This window comes from Oenanthe melanoleuca, chromosome 2 (genome assembly GCF_029582105.1).
Source record: "Oenanthe melanoleuca isolate GR-GAL-2019-014 chromosome 2, OMel1.0, whole genome shotgun sequence".
Taxonomy (NCBI): domain Eukaryota; kingdom Metazoa; phylum Chordata; class Aves; order Passeriformes; family Muscicapidae; genus Oenanthe; species Oenanthe melanoleuca.
In genome coordinates this window covers 8583853-8601186 of record NC_079335.1, presented here as the reverse complement: position 1 = coordinate 8601186, position 17334 = coordinate 8583853, and the positions used below count along the sequence as shown (strand labels likewise).

The window sequence follows — 17334 nt, the reverse complement described above, 5'->3', positions numbered from 1 at the left end:
CCATGCACATGGAGTGACCAGGCAGCTCAGCCAGCCCTGTCCCTGTGCACACCAACCCCAGGGCATCAGCAGGAAACACAGACAGCAGGAAACACAGACAGCAGGAGTGCTGCCACTGAGCTGCCCCTGAGGTGCAGGGCTGGTCAGCTGGAGGGTCTCTGCAGCCCTGGCTGGTGACAGACCCCATACCTGTGCCCTTCACAAGGATTTTGGCTTGTGGTGAAAGACCCAGAGCTAGGAGGTGGGAGAGGAAGGCATGCCCTGCCCCGCCCCATTTTCCTGCTTTGAGGAATCTGGGCTGTCCTGGGTCACCAGTGAATCACACTAACACTGAAATCCTTGGTCAGAGCGTTTCACAGACTGATGTGAAAGCACAACTTACAAAGGCTCCTAAGGAAAAGGGTAGATAGCAGACAGTTTCCTGTCAGAGATCTAACTTAGTACTGATTTATTTAACCTGGCCAGAGTTGTTCATGGCAGCAGGGCAGGGGAAAATCATCTGACAGAGGACTTGGTGTAGCAAGTAAGGGCAGGGTTCTAGAGAGACCCCATTCCTAAAAGACAGAGAAGAGGCAAGAGGATTGACACATGAAGGGATCATCTATTTTAGAAGAGAGAGAAAAGCTGTCAATGTACAAAACAAAGTAGAGCAAGATAAATTGTGCTTGGAAGCATTCTCCACACACTGGGTGAAGTTTTCTTGCTCACCTGAATTGTCAGTTCTCTGCTGTCCTCCCCACTGAGCTGCTCCCCTCTGCTAATAAACACACTCTTTTCTCCACACACAGATTTCCAGCCTGATTTCCAGCAGGAATTCAGAGGAGGCATTAACCTGGCCATATCACACTACAGACTTAACCAAGCAAAACATCTAATGATAGGGACAACAGACAAACATAACCTGGAAGGATGGATCACAGTAAGACAAATCCTCTTCTACTTCTAGCAAAGAAATAATGAGAATTGTGGTATAAAATGATGGAAAATCCTCCATTCATGAAAGTGCTTGTTTTTCCTGAATGCCAGATTTAGCACAGGTGTGTTCCCTGACCAGCACAAAATGCTTAAAAAGAAAATGCAGATAAATCTTAATACTAGGGATATCACTTCAAAATGGACTACTCTTGCTCCTTATTAGGTAGAGACTTTGATTTAAATTTGAAGCATTAGCTTTTAGCTGCTTCCCAAAATTTTTTCCCAGCATTAGCTCTCTGAAATCTATGCTAACTAAATTTCAAACCCATGTGTGACAACTATTCCTAGAACTGTCCCTTGAAATATCTTATCTCTCAGCAATGTGGATATTAGTAATATTAACTCTTGCAATACACGTCACATTTGTGTTATTCTGGTTATTTAATATCAAGATTTTATTTATCAGGAGCAAGTCATTATTACTTTGCAGCTGTATCTCTCTTGAAGTGACTCCACTGTGATGACTGAAATACGTGTCCAGATTGCAAATATGAAACCCTCATTGTCCTCCAGGTCAAAATCACCATTTTCAGCCCAGGCTATGCTGAGATTCACAGGCACTGAAGGTACAGGTGCCCTACACCCCTGAGCAGACAGACAAAATCCAAAAACTGACTCAGAGAAGGTTTTCCTTCCAAACATTTCTCTGATAAAGGCTAAGGGTCAAGCCTTTAGTTACAAATTCTCCTTCACCTGTGCTGGATATAAAAATCCTCTTCTGTTTATTTTAAGTTGGATTAGTAGAATCTATTTTATTTAGAACTGTTGATCCAGAGTTCCCTGAACTGCTGCATTGGAGATTTTAATCCAGCTCAAATTACTTTCATACACGCATGAAGACCTCTTATTAAATCCCTCTCTGTTACCCTGGGTTAACAGCAATCTTAAACCAATGTGTTTAGCTGTGCTTCAGTAGAACTCCTTTTAATGTGGCAGGTAACCATGAAGTTTGAATTGTTTTCATTTTTCCTGCACAAACGTGGTGCTCTCCAATATCAGCAGTTTTCTCGTGTCTTCATGCTTAGCAGTGCAGAACAGAAATTAAGAGAACAAAGAAATAAAAGAGGAAAGTCCTTGAGTATGAATTTCCTTACCTTCATTCAGCTGCAACATCTAAAGGTTATGTCTCATTTTAAGCACACCATCATCCACCAAGTCTAAAAAAATATTTCAAATGTGAAAATATGCCCGTGTTACAACTGCACGCTTCATTACACTGATACAATTACTTTTTAAGTTAGTATTTATTTGTGTGAGAATGCAATAAAATGCAATAAATATAAATTTAATAAAAGATAATTTGATTAGCTACATTTCCACTGAGCACTAATAGCACAGCTGAAATGGTTTCCTCCAAGTACAAGCAAAACCACCAAGATCTGGAATAGTTAATATCAACTTACCTGATTTCTCATGACAAAAATTCTCTTCAGAGCCTATATAAAACTGGAAGTTACTGTCAGGTCTTAATAAACACTTTGTGAAAAACTTTGAGTAGACAGATTTGATAATCTTCCCTTAAAATCCTGTGAAAATTGTTATCCTAATCCCTGAAGGACTGACTAGAGGTAACACAATCGTAAGCACACAAAGTGCCTGTTGAGTCCTGCATGGAAAGGCTCTGTGGCAGGTCAGGTGGGGATTGGAAGCTCCTTTTGGCAGTAGAAATGAATTGTGGAGGATTTTTTTTCCCTTTTAAAGGAACAGCTCTGCTTACTGCAATCAGACCAATGCCACCTTTGATGGTGAGAAGTAGGCAAGGGTGAGCCCCTCTGGTAAAGCTTTGCCATCCTTCAGCTCAAACCAGGGGCATTGTTAAGAGGGCAGAGATGGCACCTGAAGTGTATCTTAAGTGGAACCTCAAAAGGAATAAAATGTCAGTTAAAACAGGAAAAAGTGCCTGGAATCATGGTTAAGTGGTGAGGAAGGGAGAGAGGTCTGGCCAGAGCAATGACATAAGGCAATTTCAGTGATGCTGGGTGATGTTTAGTAGTATCCAAGGGAAGATCACTGTTGGAAACAGTCAGCAAAATTCTGCTCCCATTTACTCCAGTGGGCTGGAAATAATTCCTCTGAAATCAGTGAGTTTAGATGCAGCACAGTTAAAAGCCAATGATCATCCATTCAGTAATTCTATCACAATACACCCAACATTTCCACTTGTGAAATCACTCCAAATGTTGTAGCAATTAATAAAGAAAATCTAAGTGGATTCTCAGTTGGTTCATGAAACCAAAAGTGCTTTAGTGACCATTTTATGTGTGTGCTTGAGCTGTGTCTCTGTCTGTCTAACAATCCTGACTTCAGCAGGAACTTCAGATGCTGCAAGGCAACTGCAGCCACGTGTAACAGAGCTGTAGCTGGTCAATAAGATGCCCACACATCTGTGGACTTGGATGCACAATTTTGCCTTGTTTTCATTCTCTCCCTCTCACTAAAACCCATGTGGTGAGGTGTTGGTGCACCTAATATAATTTAATTCTGTATGGAATTTACTGTTTTGAAAAAAGGAAAATTTTTGAGCCTCATGACTGAATGCTGCAGCTGGAGGAATATGGAAGCACCTTTTCTTTGACAAGACTTACTTTTACTGACTTAATTACCAGTTGCTCAATATCACATCAAGAAGGCTGGGATGAAAGTCCTCTCTGTAACAGCTGACAAAACCAGGTATAGCCAGGAAAATGTGTGCTGGGATCAGTTCCAGCCGTTTGATGTTTCCTGTGAGGATAATTAGACTTTCAGCAGGTTTTGCCTCATGCTGTGTTTTACCCTGGGACTCTGTAATTTTAACTTTCCTCAGCTGCTGAGCAGTGCTCAGGTGACCTGGGAGGGGGCTTTTGTTCAGCCCCCACTTTGACTCTTGGGGACAATGCAGTGCTCTCACTCAGAACATCCCTCTGAGCAAGTAGCTTTCTCAGGAGTATAGTCTTTACATGCCTCCTTTTCCCAGCATCCCTTTGTGAGGCAGCACTGTGTCCATAACTAGCATCCCAAAATCCAAAACAGGAAAAGAAGTAATTTTTAGTGTCTCTTTGTAACAGAATATTGACACACAATTCATATAAATTACCTTGTGAATGCATCCATTTGCTGAAGGTTGCACAGGGTAAGGCCCTGCTAATGCAATTTAAATAAACACAAATTTAAGGAAATGCCTGTAAGAAATTATCTGTGAAACACAGTGTGGTGTGACATTCTGGTAAAGAGGGAGACAATGAAGTCTGGCTGTTGGAGCTCTATCCCTGTGTGGGCTGAGAACACAGGGTGGAAGCAATGCACTACTTCCTCCTTCTGGCTTTTTCTCAGGCCTTTAGGCATGATTAAAAGCACACATTTCTCTATAGAAGCTGCAATATGTGTGAGTGACTGCAGGAGCTCCAGCCATACATTCCTGTGACCTCAGCCAGTGGCACAAAGCAGCTGTGACCAGATGTGTCAGGTGCTCTGTGCAGGTGTGACCAGATGTGTCAGGTGCTCTGTCCTGCTCTGACCAGATGTGCCAGGTGCTCTGTGCAGCTGTGACCAGATGTGTCAGGTGCTCTGTCCTGCTCTGACCAGGTGTGTCAGGTGCTCTGTGCTGCTGTCACCAGATGTGTCAGGTGCTCTGTGCAGCTGTGCCCAATGTGTCAGGTGCTCTGTGCAGGTGTGACCAGACGTGTCAGGTGCTCTGTGCAGCTGTGACCAGATGTGTCAGGTGCTCTGTGCTGCTGTCACCAGATGTGTCAGGTGCTTTGTGCAGCTGTGACCAGATGTGTCAGGTGCTCTGTGCTGCTGTCACCAGATGTGTCAGGTGCTCTGTGCAGCTGTGACCAGATGTGTCAGGTGCTCTGTGCAGCTGTGCCCAATGTGTCAGGTGCTTTGTGCAGCTGTGACCAGATGTGTCAAGTGCTCTGTCCTGCTCTGACCAGACGTGTCAGGTGCTCTGTGCTGCTGTGACAGTGTCCCCAGGCATGACCACCCTGCTCCCTGCCCTAAAAGATGAGCTGTGGCACCTGGAGCCCTGTGGTGCCTAAAGCTACTCACAAACCTCTCTGATTCACCTTGTTAGTAACACAAATCCAGCTGTGCCTCTCTCTCACCAGATGCTGACATGCAGAGAGAAGGAAATGCTGCTTTTAAATAGAGTACAAAGAAGCAAACTTAACCCAAGTTTACTCCAGAGCATTGAAGTTTTATTTTCAGTTACACTTCATTTTACTGTGGCAAATGTTTCCACGAAAGCATCTTTGAGTAGTTGTTTAAGAAGTTTTGTTTAGAAAAGTATCAGTAATTTCATTTATTCTGAAAAAACCTGATTGCACTTCACCACTTCTTTTTTAGTCCTCTACCCTTACAATTTTACAAGATATTTAGTTTATTTTATTAAGAAATGTACTAGCCCTATAAAGTTTTAATTTGAGATTTTACCAATATCCTTCTATTATACTTATTTTTGAAACAAGTTTTATTAAGGGCGATTCTCTAAATGTATTACTGTTTCTTTGTAATTTTTTTTTTTTTTTCAGAAGAATAATGTTTCATCTCCTAAAAGAAAAATTATATAAAGAAATACAGAATTATTACATTTGGAAAAAACTTCTAAGATCATTGAGTCCAACCATTGAACCAGCACTTTGAGTCCACCCCTAAACCACATCCCAAGTGCCACATTTACACATTTTTACATCCTCTAGGGATGATGATTCCCTGGACCCTTCCTGGACAGCTTGTCCCAGTGCTTGACAACCCTTCCATTGAAGAAATTTTCATAATAACCAATCTAAACCTCCCCTGGCACAACTTGAGGCCATTTCCTCTTGTCCTGTCTCTTGTTACCTGGGAGAAGAGCCTGACCCCCACCTGAGTGCAGCCTCCTCTCAGGAGCTGTAGAGTGATGAGGTTCTCCCTGAGCCTCCTTTTCTCCAGGCTGAGCACCCCCAGCTCCCTCTGCTGCTCCTCATCTTGTGCTCCAGACCCTTCCCCAGCTCCACTGCCCTTCTCTGGACATCCCCCAGCCCCTCCATGTCCTTCTTGTAGTGAGGGGCCAAAAACTGGGCACAGGATTTGAGGTGTGGCCCCACCATTGCCTAGCACAGAGAGACACCCTGGCCCTGCTGGCCACACTACTGCTGACACAGCCCAGGTGCCCTTGGCTCCTTGCCCACCTGGGCACACCCTGATTCAGCTCAGCTGCTCTCAACCCACCCCAGGGCCTTTCCCACTGGGAGCTTTTCAGCCACTCAAACCCCTGGAGCTCTGCAGGGGGTTTTGGCTCAAGTGCAGAACCCAGCACTATGCTTTGGAGAACCCCAAATATATAGTTATACATATAAACATGTATTTATTCCCATTCATAAAATTCCTTTCCCTTTTCAGAACATGTATTTAGAACTGCAAATAGTTCTGTCCTTTATATAATTTTCTCTTTAATTTCTCTTATCAATGCTTTGCTAAGATTGGTACTAACACCACAAAACTTCCTGAACAGAATGTGCATTAAACTCTACAATTTGTTTTCAATAAGAAAGCTTCATATATTTACTAGTCTAAAGTAGAGAACACTTTCTTTTGAAGTGTCTGATGTTGTGAAACTCTTTTTGAATTCATGTACACTCTTGAGGGAGTAAAAGGAGAGAAAGCAAAAAAAAGGAGCCCTAGAGATCATGAAAATGTGTAGTGGTGAGAGGCATGAAGTCCTAGTGGTTTTCTTATCTGTGTGGGAGTTACAATTCATGATGTTTTTTATACAATACTATGCACTTCTCCTTAGGGGTTTCCAAATATGTTAGTTTATGATAAAGCACTTGGCATTTTTAAACACAGATCCTCATAAAGCCTTGCTTAGATACCAAGAAATTTTAGCTGTCCAAAACTTACTTAGAAAAATATTTAATTACTTATCCGGTTATTTTATTTCTGATAGGATATGTGTCACAGATGTAACTGATCCCATCAAATCTGCCCAACACTCATAGCACATATGAACCTTTTTTCAACATCTCTGGTCTGTATTCTACTGTCCATCTGCACCTGACACAAAGGAGCAGGACAAGGAGCAGCTGTGGTGCTGTCCCAAACCCACTGGGCTGCCAGCCATTATCTTAGAGAGCAATTTCTTTAAATAATGTCCAGTTTTTCTGCTGCTCTCTGCCATGGGACTTGGCTTTCCTGATTCCACCCCTTCTGTGTAGCCCAAGAGGATGCTCTGTGTTCCAAAAGGATGCTCTGTGTTAATCAAGCAACCATTTTACCCCAGTGAGTCTTAAAAATCAAAGCATCCTGCAAAGAAACAGAAGGATACACTGAGAAAATTCCACTCCTAACACTGTTGCTTGAGCCATTCTGGTCTCAATTTTTACCCTTTCTAAACTGTTGACCCTAAATGTTATTCTGCTAGGGTGGGAGACAATTGTATAGGATCCCCAAAGTCCCATAGAGAGGTGAGCAGAGGCTGCACCCCTGGATATAAGCAGGGCTTTGCCTGGGAACAGGAATCACACCTTCTTCCCACTTTAGAGTCCATTTTTTACAAGATCAGACCTAATTCCTTACTGAAATCCAGTGATTTGTCATGCCCCAGTATTTGTGTGTCAGAAAAGGGGAAATTTTAATGCAATTCCTTTCAGTGCAGGTGAACAAAAGCCCAGTGCTTCCCCTGTTGTGTCTGTGAAATCCTCAGGAAAATGTCACTGCTGTGCCTGGCAGCTGCAGGGCTCAGCTCAAGCCCTTCAGGTCAGGCTGGGACATTCCCTGCTAAGGCAGCAATGATAAATGCAGGGCAAAGCTGTCTGTAAAAGTGAAGACACTTGAAAAACCTCTGAACCCCAAAAGGTTCAGAATTTCACACCCTGATGCATTAATTTTAAAAAACACAAACTGTCAATGTTTGGGAAAAAAAAAGAATTTGGCTGTAAGAGCCTGATATCCACCCTATTTCTTATTTAGTTATTACTTTTATTTAAATTGTCTCATTTAAAACAAACAGACTCAAAAGCAGTATAACTTAATATTGCAGTACTACAGGAGCTTTAATTATTCCCACTTTACAGTGATTTAGAAGTGGGATAAGACATGGTATAAATGTTGAATATTTTTTTTTACCTACCACAAAAAATTAAAATCCTTTTTTAAGGTTGTATTTCAAGTCCTCAGCAGAGCTGATTCCTTGGTGGCAGCCATGAAAGTGAGGCCACAGAGAATACCTTAAAAATACCTCTCTGTGTCCAGCTAAATTTTTGGGAAGAGTTGATATTTCATGTGTTTCTTTTCCTGTCTCGTTCAGACACAGGACCACACAGAAATGCAGCAACAGAATCAGGAGCAGAATTCAAACAAATTCCCTGCAGGGGATATTCTGATCCTGCTTGTGCCATTACTGTGTTCTCTCTAGATTTTGTTTGCAATTCCATAATATTTTAGCACATGAATATCTCCAGTATGAATGCATTCCTCCCACTTTTCATTTTCACCCAAACCTCTGCTCAAAGCCATATGAATTACATGGCCACTAAATCAAAAGATGCCTCTAATAATGGGATCTACTGTGTATTGACAGGGCTGGCTGTGGAAGCCACATAAAACCTACTTGTAGCTGAGTTTATTCCTGCCTAGATGAAGTCAAAAGGGTCTTTGCCAATGTCTCTGCTGGGGGTACATTTGACAATATATTCTTTGAATATGTGTGAGGATATCAAGACTTAAATTAAAATAAATGCATCCATATCATAATTGAAATTTCTATTTATTAATAAGTGGTGAAGTTTTTAAAGACAGAACATAAAAAAATCAGTTAAGAAGTATTGTTTGCATAAGATATATTGAAATAAACATATTAAATTTGTTCAAATATTGGACAGTGCCAGAATAGAAATTACACATACAGTTTAAAAATTACAATAAATAATATTATAAAGAGCACTAAAGGCCACTTGTATAAAAGTTGTGTTCCCTTGTCAGCCAGAATCTGAAAAGCATCTTTGTAGCATGGAGAAGATTTCAGTGAGCAAGGCACAAATACTAGTAATAATAAGATGCTATAACTAGAAAACAAAATGCAGTTGGCTATGTAACCTTCAGTCTCAGCATGTTCTTCATGATGGAAATAGGATCCCATTTTCAGTATTTTGCTTCAGTTAACTTCAGAGGGCAGCTACTCAAAGCTGAATTGGGAAGGATCAAATCTTACAGCCTAAAAAACCAGAAGGAAAAGTGATACCCAAGATCTTCATTCCTGGAGTGCCCAGCTAACAAAACCTTGAAAATGCCCCTTTTTCCTCTGCACCTCTTAAAAATAGCCTTCAGATTGGACACTCACATCCAGCTGGGCTCCTGAAAAAGTGACATCCCACCAAATTCATGAGGTGCTGTAGGAAATTTAGATTTGCTGTTCTTAGGCACCTAGAGCTTAGAGGTGGGGGCTGTGGGGTGCAGGAATCAGATCCAGCTCTTGCTTCATGCTCTGCAGTGGGCAGGATGGATTTAGTTCTCACCTAAGCAGATGTGACACCTGTGCAGCAGCTGGGCTCCCAGCAGGGATGAGGATGCTCCTTACTCTGCATTTTCTGGTTCCTTAGGCTGTGATCCTGCAAGCTGCTGGACCATGGTGCTCCCCTGGGGGCCAAAGGCACTGCCCTCTGCCCTGGGATCAGCTGGGCTTTGGTCTGCAGCACTCATGGGCCACCATTTGAAGCAGAAAATTTTAACTATTTCCACTCTGGACTGTAATAATGCAGCAATGTTACAGATAAAAACAGAGCAAATATAGCCAAATTCAATTTAGGGACTTTTTAACCAATCTCTCCATGGGTTGAATTCCCTTTTATTTTAATAGGAGCCAGATTGATAAATTCAGGGCAGGGAAAAGCCAAGGCAAGGACAACAGATATTACCTGACTAGATTTTTTTTTAAGTGCCAACTCCTGAAGTAGAGCATAAACCACATTTATCATACCTTCATACTTCAACTAAGTATTCACTTTTGCCTTAATCAAATAGTCCCAGTTTGCATTTAAAATGAAGAAACTTCATTGATAATAATGCTGCAAAGAGAGACACACAATGTAAACACAGACTGACCTTTTTGAAAACTTCCAGACATGTGGCATTTGTTAGGGACTGAAAATCACACTCAAAATGTAGCCAAGAAAAATGTCTCCAGAGCAGTGCTGTCCTTCACAAGGAAATTTATAAAAAAAGGCAGATTAGAACTCAGCCCTGCTCCCAGTACATCACTGTGAGAGGGTTTCTAACTTACATCAAGGAGAGCAAAGCTCCACAGTTTGAAATTATGAAAAATATCTCAAAGCCTGAAATGAGAGTCATCAAAGTCATTAATACTTTTTAATGTTAAGTACATGCAAACAAAGTGCTAGTGTCAGTCAAGATGCAGGAAAGATCTGACCCATAGAGAACTGATAACTTTCAAACTGAAACATCATGAAGAAGAAGGTATAAATCTAATTAATTCCTTTTATGAAGATTATTATTGACCCAAATGCCTCTCTCAAATGAAATTGTGAATAGAGATTCCTGTGTGTGGAACCAGGTCTTGACCTTCTTAATGTTGCTGGGATCCCCCATAGTTTATTTTGCTTTGTGCAGAGTCTCTGGCTGGCACATAAACCACAGTTCCAAGGTGGATGCTGTCCCTGGACCCACCCTGACTGGATCTGATGCAGTTTGTGTGCACATCCCAGAGCAGGGATGGTCTCCAGATCTCACCCTTCTGGTGACACCTTGACATGAATCTGTTGTCAGCACAGGCAGCAGAACTGGTGGATGCCCTGTTTTTAATCCTGATGATGAAAAGGGCAGAGAGCTGATAAGAACAGCACCCTTATGAACAGAGCAGTGACAGGTTTCAGTGCTAAAAAGGAAAAATAAATATTAAAATAAGCTAATCAGATCTGCCTGTCTCATTTCTTGGATCTCCTTCACAGCATCCACAGATGTCTTCTGCAGAGGATCTTGCTGAGTTTGTCACCAGTGCTTTTTAAGAAGAGGCAGATGTTATCTGGCATCATTAAATATTTCATGATGTGGCTACAAATACCTGACCTGGCACCTTTAAGATGCATATTGCAAATTGGTGGCTGCAGGCCAGAGAAAATACTGACTTCAATTCAAATCCTGCTTTCTCTGGGGCTGTACTCTGTGTGCAGCTGGATATTCATCCACGTCTCTGCCCTTGCTTGGATTTTCTCTTAGAAAGAACATATCTTTATAAGGAGGCTGTTTATGGATTTTCAACTGGGTTTAATACTGGTAAAATATTCCTTTTAGATGACCTGTGATGAAAGAGAACAGAAACTGAAGAATTGCAGTGGGAATTGAACAGGGAACTGCATGGCATAGCCACTGTCAAAGACAGTCAGACTGCACCTGCTCTTTGGCTGCCTTGATTTTTGATTGCTTAGGCCTAGAAAGCATTTAAAGAAGGACCAAACTCAGATGAAATCAGTAGGAATGACAGGCCCTTGGCATACAAGAAAACTGAAGTAGGCTTGTCTAGCACATACTTACATCAACTTCAGAACTGTAGCAATGCTAAAATAATTTCTCATTATTTTCCATTCTCTTGTCATATAAGGGTTAAATCTCACAAATTGCCACAGACATCTATTACTATTTCAGAAAACCTGCAACAGGTACAACCCAGGTATTTCCAAGAATTGCAAAGGCCAAAGAATTCTTCTCAATATGCCAAATTATAACAAATTGCACTTCAGTCATTTGTTTTTATTCTTTGCAAATTTAGCCACAAAACTGTGCCAAATACAGATGATCTTTCAGATCAATGCTATTTTGGCAATTAAGTAATTACCAAAATTGTGCCTCATACCATCATAGCTAGTGGCTTTAGAACAGCTCCATGGTCTCAGCCCAGTCTTCAAAGGCTGGTGTAACTGGTCTGCAGTATTTAATCCAGTAACAACAGCAATTTGTTCTCCCTGAAGATCCATTCCAGAAGGATGAATCATGATTTAGCTGAAGAATCAGATGAAGTAAGATCCTAATCCTTTAGATGTCTCTTCCAATAGAGAACAAGCAATGAGGATAAAGGCAATGCCCACATCTGGGAAGGAAAAGAAGTTCCCTGGATGGAATGATTGTTATGAGATGTCAACAACACTGAAGAATTAAACCAAAGGTTTACTCTGGTTGAAAAAACCCAACAAAATATTGTCCATTGGAGCACTTTCTACGCAGGGCTGCGCAATACCCAGTAAACCCTGGATAGATCCTGGGAAGACCAGCAAAGTGTTCTTGGCTCTGGCTGGATTGCCAAGGATGCTCAGATGTGCAGCTGCAGTGTAACACAAGCAGTCTCTACAGAAATTCCCTTTTCTAACATCTTCTTTGGGCCAAATCCTTGCATCTTTTTGGTCAGTGACCTGGCCACAGAGAGGAAGCTGTGTGGAGTGACAGGGGCTGCTCTGGGCATGAGGTGGGGATGAGCCATGGCAGAGAGGCTGCACGCTGATCAGTGGGGAGAGGTGAGAGCTTTAACAGGGATGGTCTCTGATCATCTGAGTCACTTTCTGCTCTCTTTGAAGTTAGTAGACATTTGGTCATAACTAAGTTAAAGTGAGATTTATCTCATCCTGAAGTTGATGTGTTGATGCCTTGGCTCCTGTCCCCTGTGCTCACTGGCTGTGCTCCTTCATTTCCCACCAGATGCAGAGAGTGTACAGCCATCAGGCTGGACATCACATGGATGCTATCTCATGGGCACATTGACTGACACCAGCCAAGACCTGTGCAGGATATTTGGATATGCTAGTTTCACTAGCTTCATAGGTACTACATTCCCACTGTAGTGGTGAGATCTTTGATTTATTTCTTTCCAGTGGTCCAGTGATTTTCCTGGTCTCCTCCTTCTCAGTAATTTCCAACTTCCATTAAAAAATATTTGGCTGAGGCTTAGGGAGCATACTTATCTCTCTGTTGCTCAGGGACACATGACAAAAATGATGATTATTTATTCATATATTAATCTTAAATATAGCATACATTCATGGATTTGAAGCATCCGATTTCCAAGAGAAAGGCAAACAGAGAAAAACAGATCCTGGCAGCATGTCACACTGTAGGACTTGCAGGGAAGAGAATAGCAACTTTCTGCACATCTGAGGAGCTCAAAGCACTTGGCAAGTATTAGAGAATTAAGCCTTTCAACCTGTGAGCATGTGTGGAAGTGTATCTCCCAATTAACAGATTGAGAAACTGAGGCTGAGTTACATTATGTATCTTACTTAGCAGCACCTAAGTCAATAGAAGAGTGGAAGGTATAAATCTGGAGTTCCCTACAACCTTATTTTTATAACAAAGAAAATTTGGCCCTGTAAGTAGCAAAGAGACTTAGCAAAAGATTTTCTAAAAAAAAAAAAAAACCATTATAATCCTACTTACACTAGTGTAGATTTTCAAAATAGTTTGAGGGATTTTTATTTACATTTTACGATAAATAAACACCTATGATCAATCCCAGGAGGTGGCTTTGATGATTTAAAATCCTACCCTTAATTTCATTTCAACATCATAGTTGAGGGGTAATTATATGAGAGATTACAAGAAAAACATTTAGTTCACAAAGGCATTTCAATAAGGTCATACTTTAGCTCATGCTTTTCCCTGCTTTCGATACTGGAAATTCTTGGCTTGGTTGATTAGAGATTGATTTGCTTATATTGGAAAATGATTCAGACATTATGTTTCCACAAAGGGATATTGTTCCTTTTTTTTTTTTTTTTTTTTTATTTTGCTGCTCTGTTTACAAAACATAGCAAGGACCACTGTATCTCATCTGTTATCAATTCACCATTTTTGTATCGAAGAGTACCAGATAGATATGTATCATGGAAGAAATCAGCTGTACCATTTATATAGGGCAAAGTCATGCAAACCATGCTCAAAACTAAGCTCCTTAGTTTTGGCAGCATGAAAAAAACTGCATCAGTAACTTGTATGGAATGGCGCAGAATGACTACCACTAATATCACATGCATCTTATGCAGCCATTGGTGTTCGGAGCTAGTAAGCTTTGGGTGTAGAGTAAGTGGGATATACAAAGTACGCTTACATTACGGGAGAGGCCAGGCTTCCAGCGCGGCCCGTCAGCCCGGCTTGCCGGCCGGGGCCCAGAGCGAGTCGGAAATGCCGTCCCCCGTGGAGGACAGTGGCATGGAGCCGCTGGGGGTGAAGGGGTCCGTGTCCGTGTCCGTCTCCCCCTCGGCCAGGTAGCGCTTCTCCCTCATCCAGGCCGAGCCCCCGCCGGGCCCGAAGGGGAAATCGTCTCTGTCCTGGGAGATGCTGAAGCCGCTGGGGGAGCGCTCCAGCTCCTCGTGGTTGACGGAGAGCAGCGACAGCGGAGTGTCGCTGTCCCTCGTCAGGCTCCGCCGCTGCCTCGGCGACACCCAGTCGGAGCAGGGGCTCTGCCGGTCCCCGTGGCCGTGGTGGCTGGCCCGGGAGTCCATTGTCAGTATGGGCAGGACCGTGGGCCGCTCCGCGTGTGAAGCCGGGCACGGCGCGGCCTGCGGCCTGCCGGAGCTGAGCCCGCCCGGGGCTGCGGGCTGCGAGGGACCCCGCGCCGAGAAGCCGTAGGGGCTGACTTTGTTCACTGGAACCTGCTGGAAGTTGTAAGGAGTTTCACGAGAACACTGCTCAGTGTACTTGTATATGATTGTTTTTAATTCAGAATATTTGTTTTCTTCTCTCTTCTCCCTTGCAGGAGAAGCGGTTTCTTTCAATGGACTTATCTCAGCAACTTGTATCTGCAGCTGTTCCATGTGATGCATATGCATATCAACAAGAAAATCCAGTTTCTTCCCCATGTCATTTACCTGAAAAATACCAATGTCGTGATATTGCCTCAAGTCATTTGATCAGAAAGAGTTCATGATTCCATACGTGCACTGCCCCAGCAGTGGTGTGCTGCTGTGTTTATTGGTAAGGTAGGTGCACACCATAGCCATGACCTTCCCTCAGAAGCTGGGCTGAAATGGATGACAGCTTATCCTCTCATCCCTCAGAATAAGAAGATCCATCCCTATGTGCTGTGCCAAAAATATACTAGTCTTGCTGGATATTTAATGGTACAGTACCCAGCAGGACTCTGTAATGTCATGACAAACCCTTGATACCTGTGGTAAAGAGCTATTACCAAAAGACAATATATGGAATTACCTTTGCATACAGACCTGTTCTCTAACTGTTAATCACAGAATCACCTAGGTTGGAAAAGACTTTGAGATCATTGAGTTCCACCTAACCCCACCTAATAGTCCCACAACACCAGGGTTACATATCAGGACTAGTTTCCTTTCTCTTTTGCATAGGGCCCAAGAGCAGAGAATAATTTTGAGTCCAGACCCTGCAGGAAAAGGTCTTGCTCACAGCAAACACCAGATTTGTGTACTGAAGTTACAGAAATGAAAAGGTCCCACTTCAACATCATGGTTAGGATCTTCTGCCATACACAGTGACATTGATTCACCAAGTTTCAAAAGGCACACCTCCCAGGTAAGCAAATTCTTTCATGAAAAAACTTGCAGCATAGTTTTGTGATCATTAGAACAAGATCTCTGTGAGACTTCACCACCAGCAGCACAATTCTCCCTGGGTCAGCCAGAGTCATGCAGAATTTATGTCAGCTCTATCATTTCTGAACAAGCACCTCAGCCTCTCCATTGTCATGAAATCACTTACCTGCCTCTCAACTTTAACAAATTTTCCCATCATACTTTGGTCTTCAGTATCAGCTGTAGATGCTTTGGCTACATATGGTTCATTTCTATAAAGAATTAATAACTCTATTAGACTTCAGTATTTCTTTGCATCACAATAAGCAATTTATATCAGAAAACAGAATTATCATCTTGTTGATTTATTCATATAGATCCTTGGAGCCCTATTAGCTGTTTATACAAATAGGAGTGAAAGTTATTTTATGTGATGCTAATGCATTCCTAAAAAATAGAATCTCAATTTTTAATTTTTTTTTGTTTTGTTTTTCAAGTTTAAGATAAAGATTTAAAAGCCCCAGAAGTTCAAAATAAAATTTAAATTAATCTCCAGCTTGTTGGAGTAATTTCAAGTTTGTGAAAATTATTGAGATAGTGCAGTTAGTGGATCTACAGATGGCCATGTGTTTTTAAATCTAATTCTTTATAATTAGTGTCTTTGGAGACTGAATCTGAGTTTCAAGGATGAGTGTGTTTTTTTCCTCAATTTCATTATATCAAATAGTAAGTGTCAGAGACTGGAAATGCTGAAAAGAAACAGTCTGGTCTGGAGATTTAAAGCTGATTCCAGAATAGGTTTTCATCTATGAAATTTCCTCCTGCCTGTCCATCAGGTAATTCACTAGGTAAGAAGTGGTTTCCAAACTGATGTCAAAGGAATCAGTATCTTCCCATAATCTATGCCAAAGTCTAGAAAAACAATTTCTGAGTGCTTGCTCTTTAACATGATATGGAACAAATATACTCTAAAACTTTTAACATGGCCAGTTCTTCTCTTTCCTGACAAAATCCAAAATATAGCTATGAATAAATCCTACTAGAGCAAAATCTGTACCTAAAACATGTCAGATTTTCCACATTGGGTTACTGGTGATATGAAACTGCTCAAGCAGTTTTTGCAATCTGCTTTCCTCCCCAAATGATCACTGCCTCTTCCATGTACTTAGGTCTCTGTCTTTACTTTTATGTGGTTGCAGATTTTTCCCTGTGTGGGATAATTTATTTTCTGTAAGATTGCTTTTGTTCTCAGTAACCACGACAGCTTTGGGGACAGATTGTTGATGGTCCTGGTGGTTCTTGATGGATATTTATTGACAGATTGATAGTTGTAAACAACAGAAGAAATGTCATTTATTATTGATTTTTTTTCTATGTGGAATACAGCAATACAATAATACAGTGCAACTTTCACACCCAGAAATCTGTTATTACAATTTATTTTGAGCATCTCTCACCAATCACTGGTTTAAAATCAGCAGCATTAAAAATCTTTGCTTGCCATTTGGTGGACACTTCAGGAAGATAAGTAATTTACTTTTAAACTGTTAATGACTTTTATTGAGCTTTTAAGTGGGTTTACAAGTTAAATGTTAGGAAATTAGCATGTCAGCAATCAAATGCATGTACTTAATTTAAAACCATCTTTTCAAGCTGTGGAAAAGCTGAGCTGGACAATTAAGAAGCCATTGCTTAGATTTCCACCACACAGTGCTCTTAGGGAAGCCAGTGACTTTCTGTCTCAATGTTTATCCACGTGTATCTCATAGCAACACATCCTCTCAGTGTCATTACTATAACATGAACAGAGATCATGATTATTGGAGTGAATTAACTTTTTATTTCTGTGTTGGGCTAT

At 41.5% G+C, this 17334-nt stretch overlaps 1 protein-coding gene across 1 annotated transcript in view; it reads right to left on the bottom strand.

Annotated features, from left to right (window-relative positions):
- Positions 1 to 8686: 8686 nt before the first annotated feature.
- The window catches only part of KCNQ3 (potassium voltage-gated channel subfamily Q member 3), a 187137-nt gene continuing 178489 nt past the window's right edge, over positions 8687 to 17334 (bottom strand). Inside the window, exons 14-15 of the mRNA XM_056485641.1 lie at positions 15664 to 15748; positions 8687 to 14798 (exon numbers count right to left, since the gene is read on the bottom strand). Of these exons, the coding sequence (XP_056341616.1) occupies positions 14073 to 14798; positions 15664 to 15748 (811 nt within the window). The 3' untranslated portion in view covers positions 8687 to 14072. The remainder of the gene's footprint in view (positions 14799 to 15663; positions 15749 to 17334) is intronic.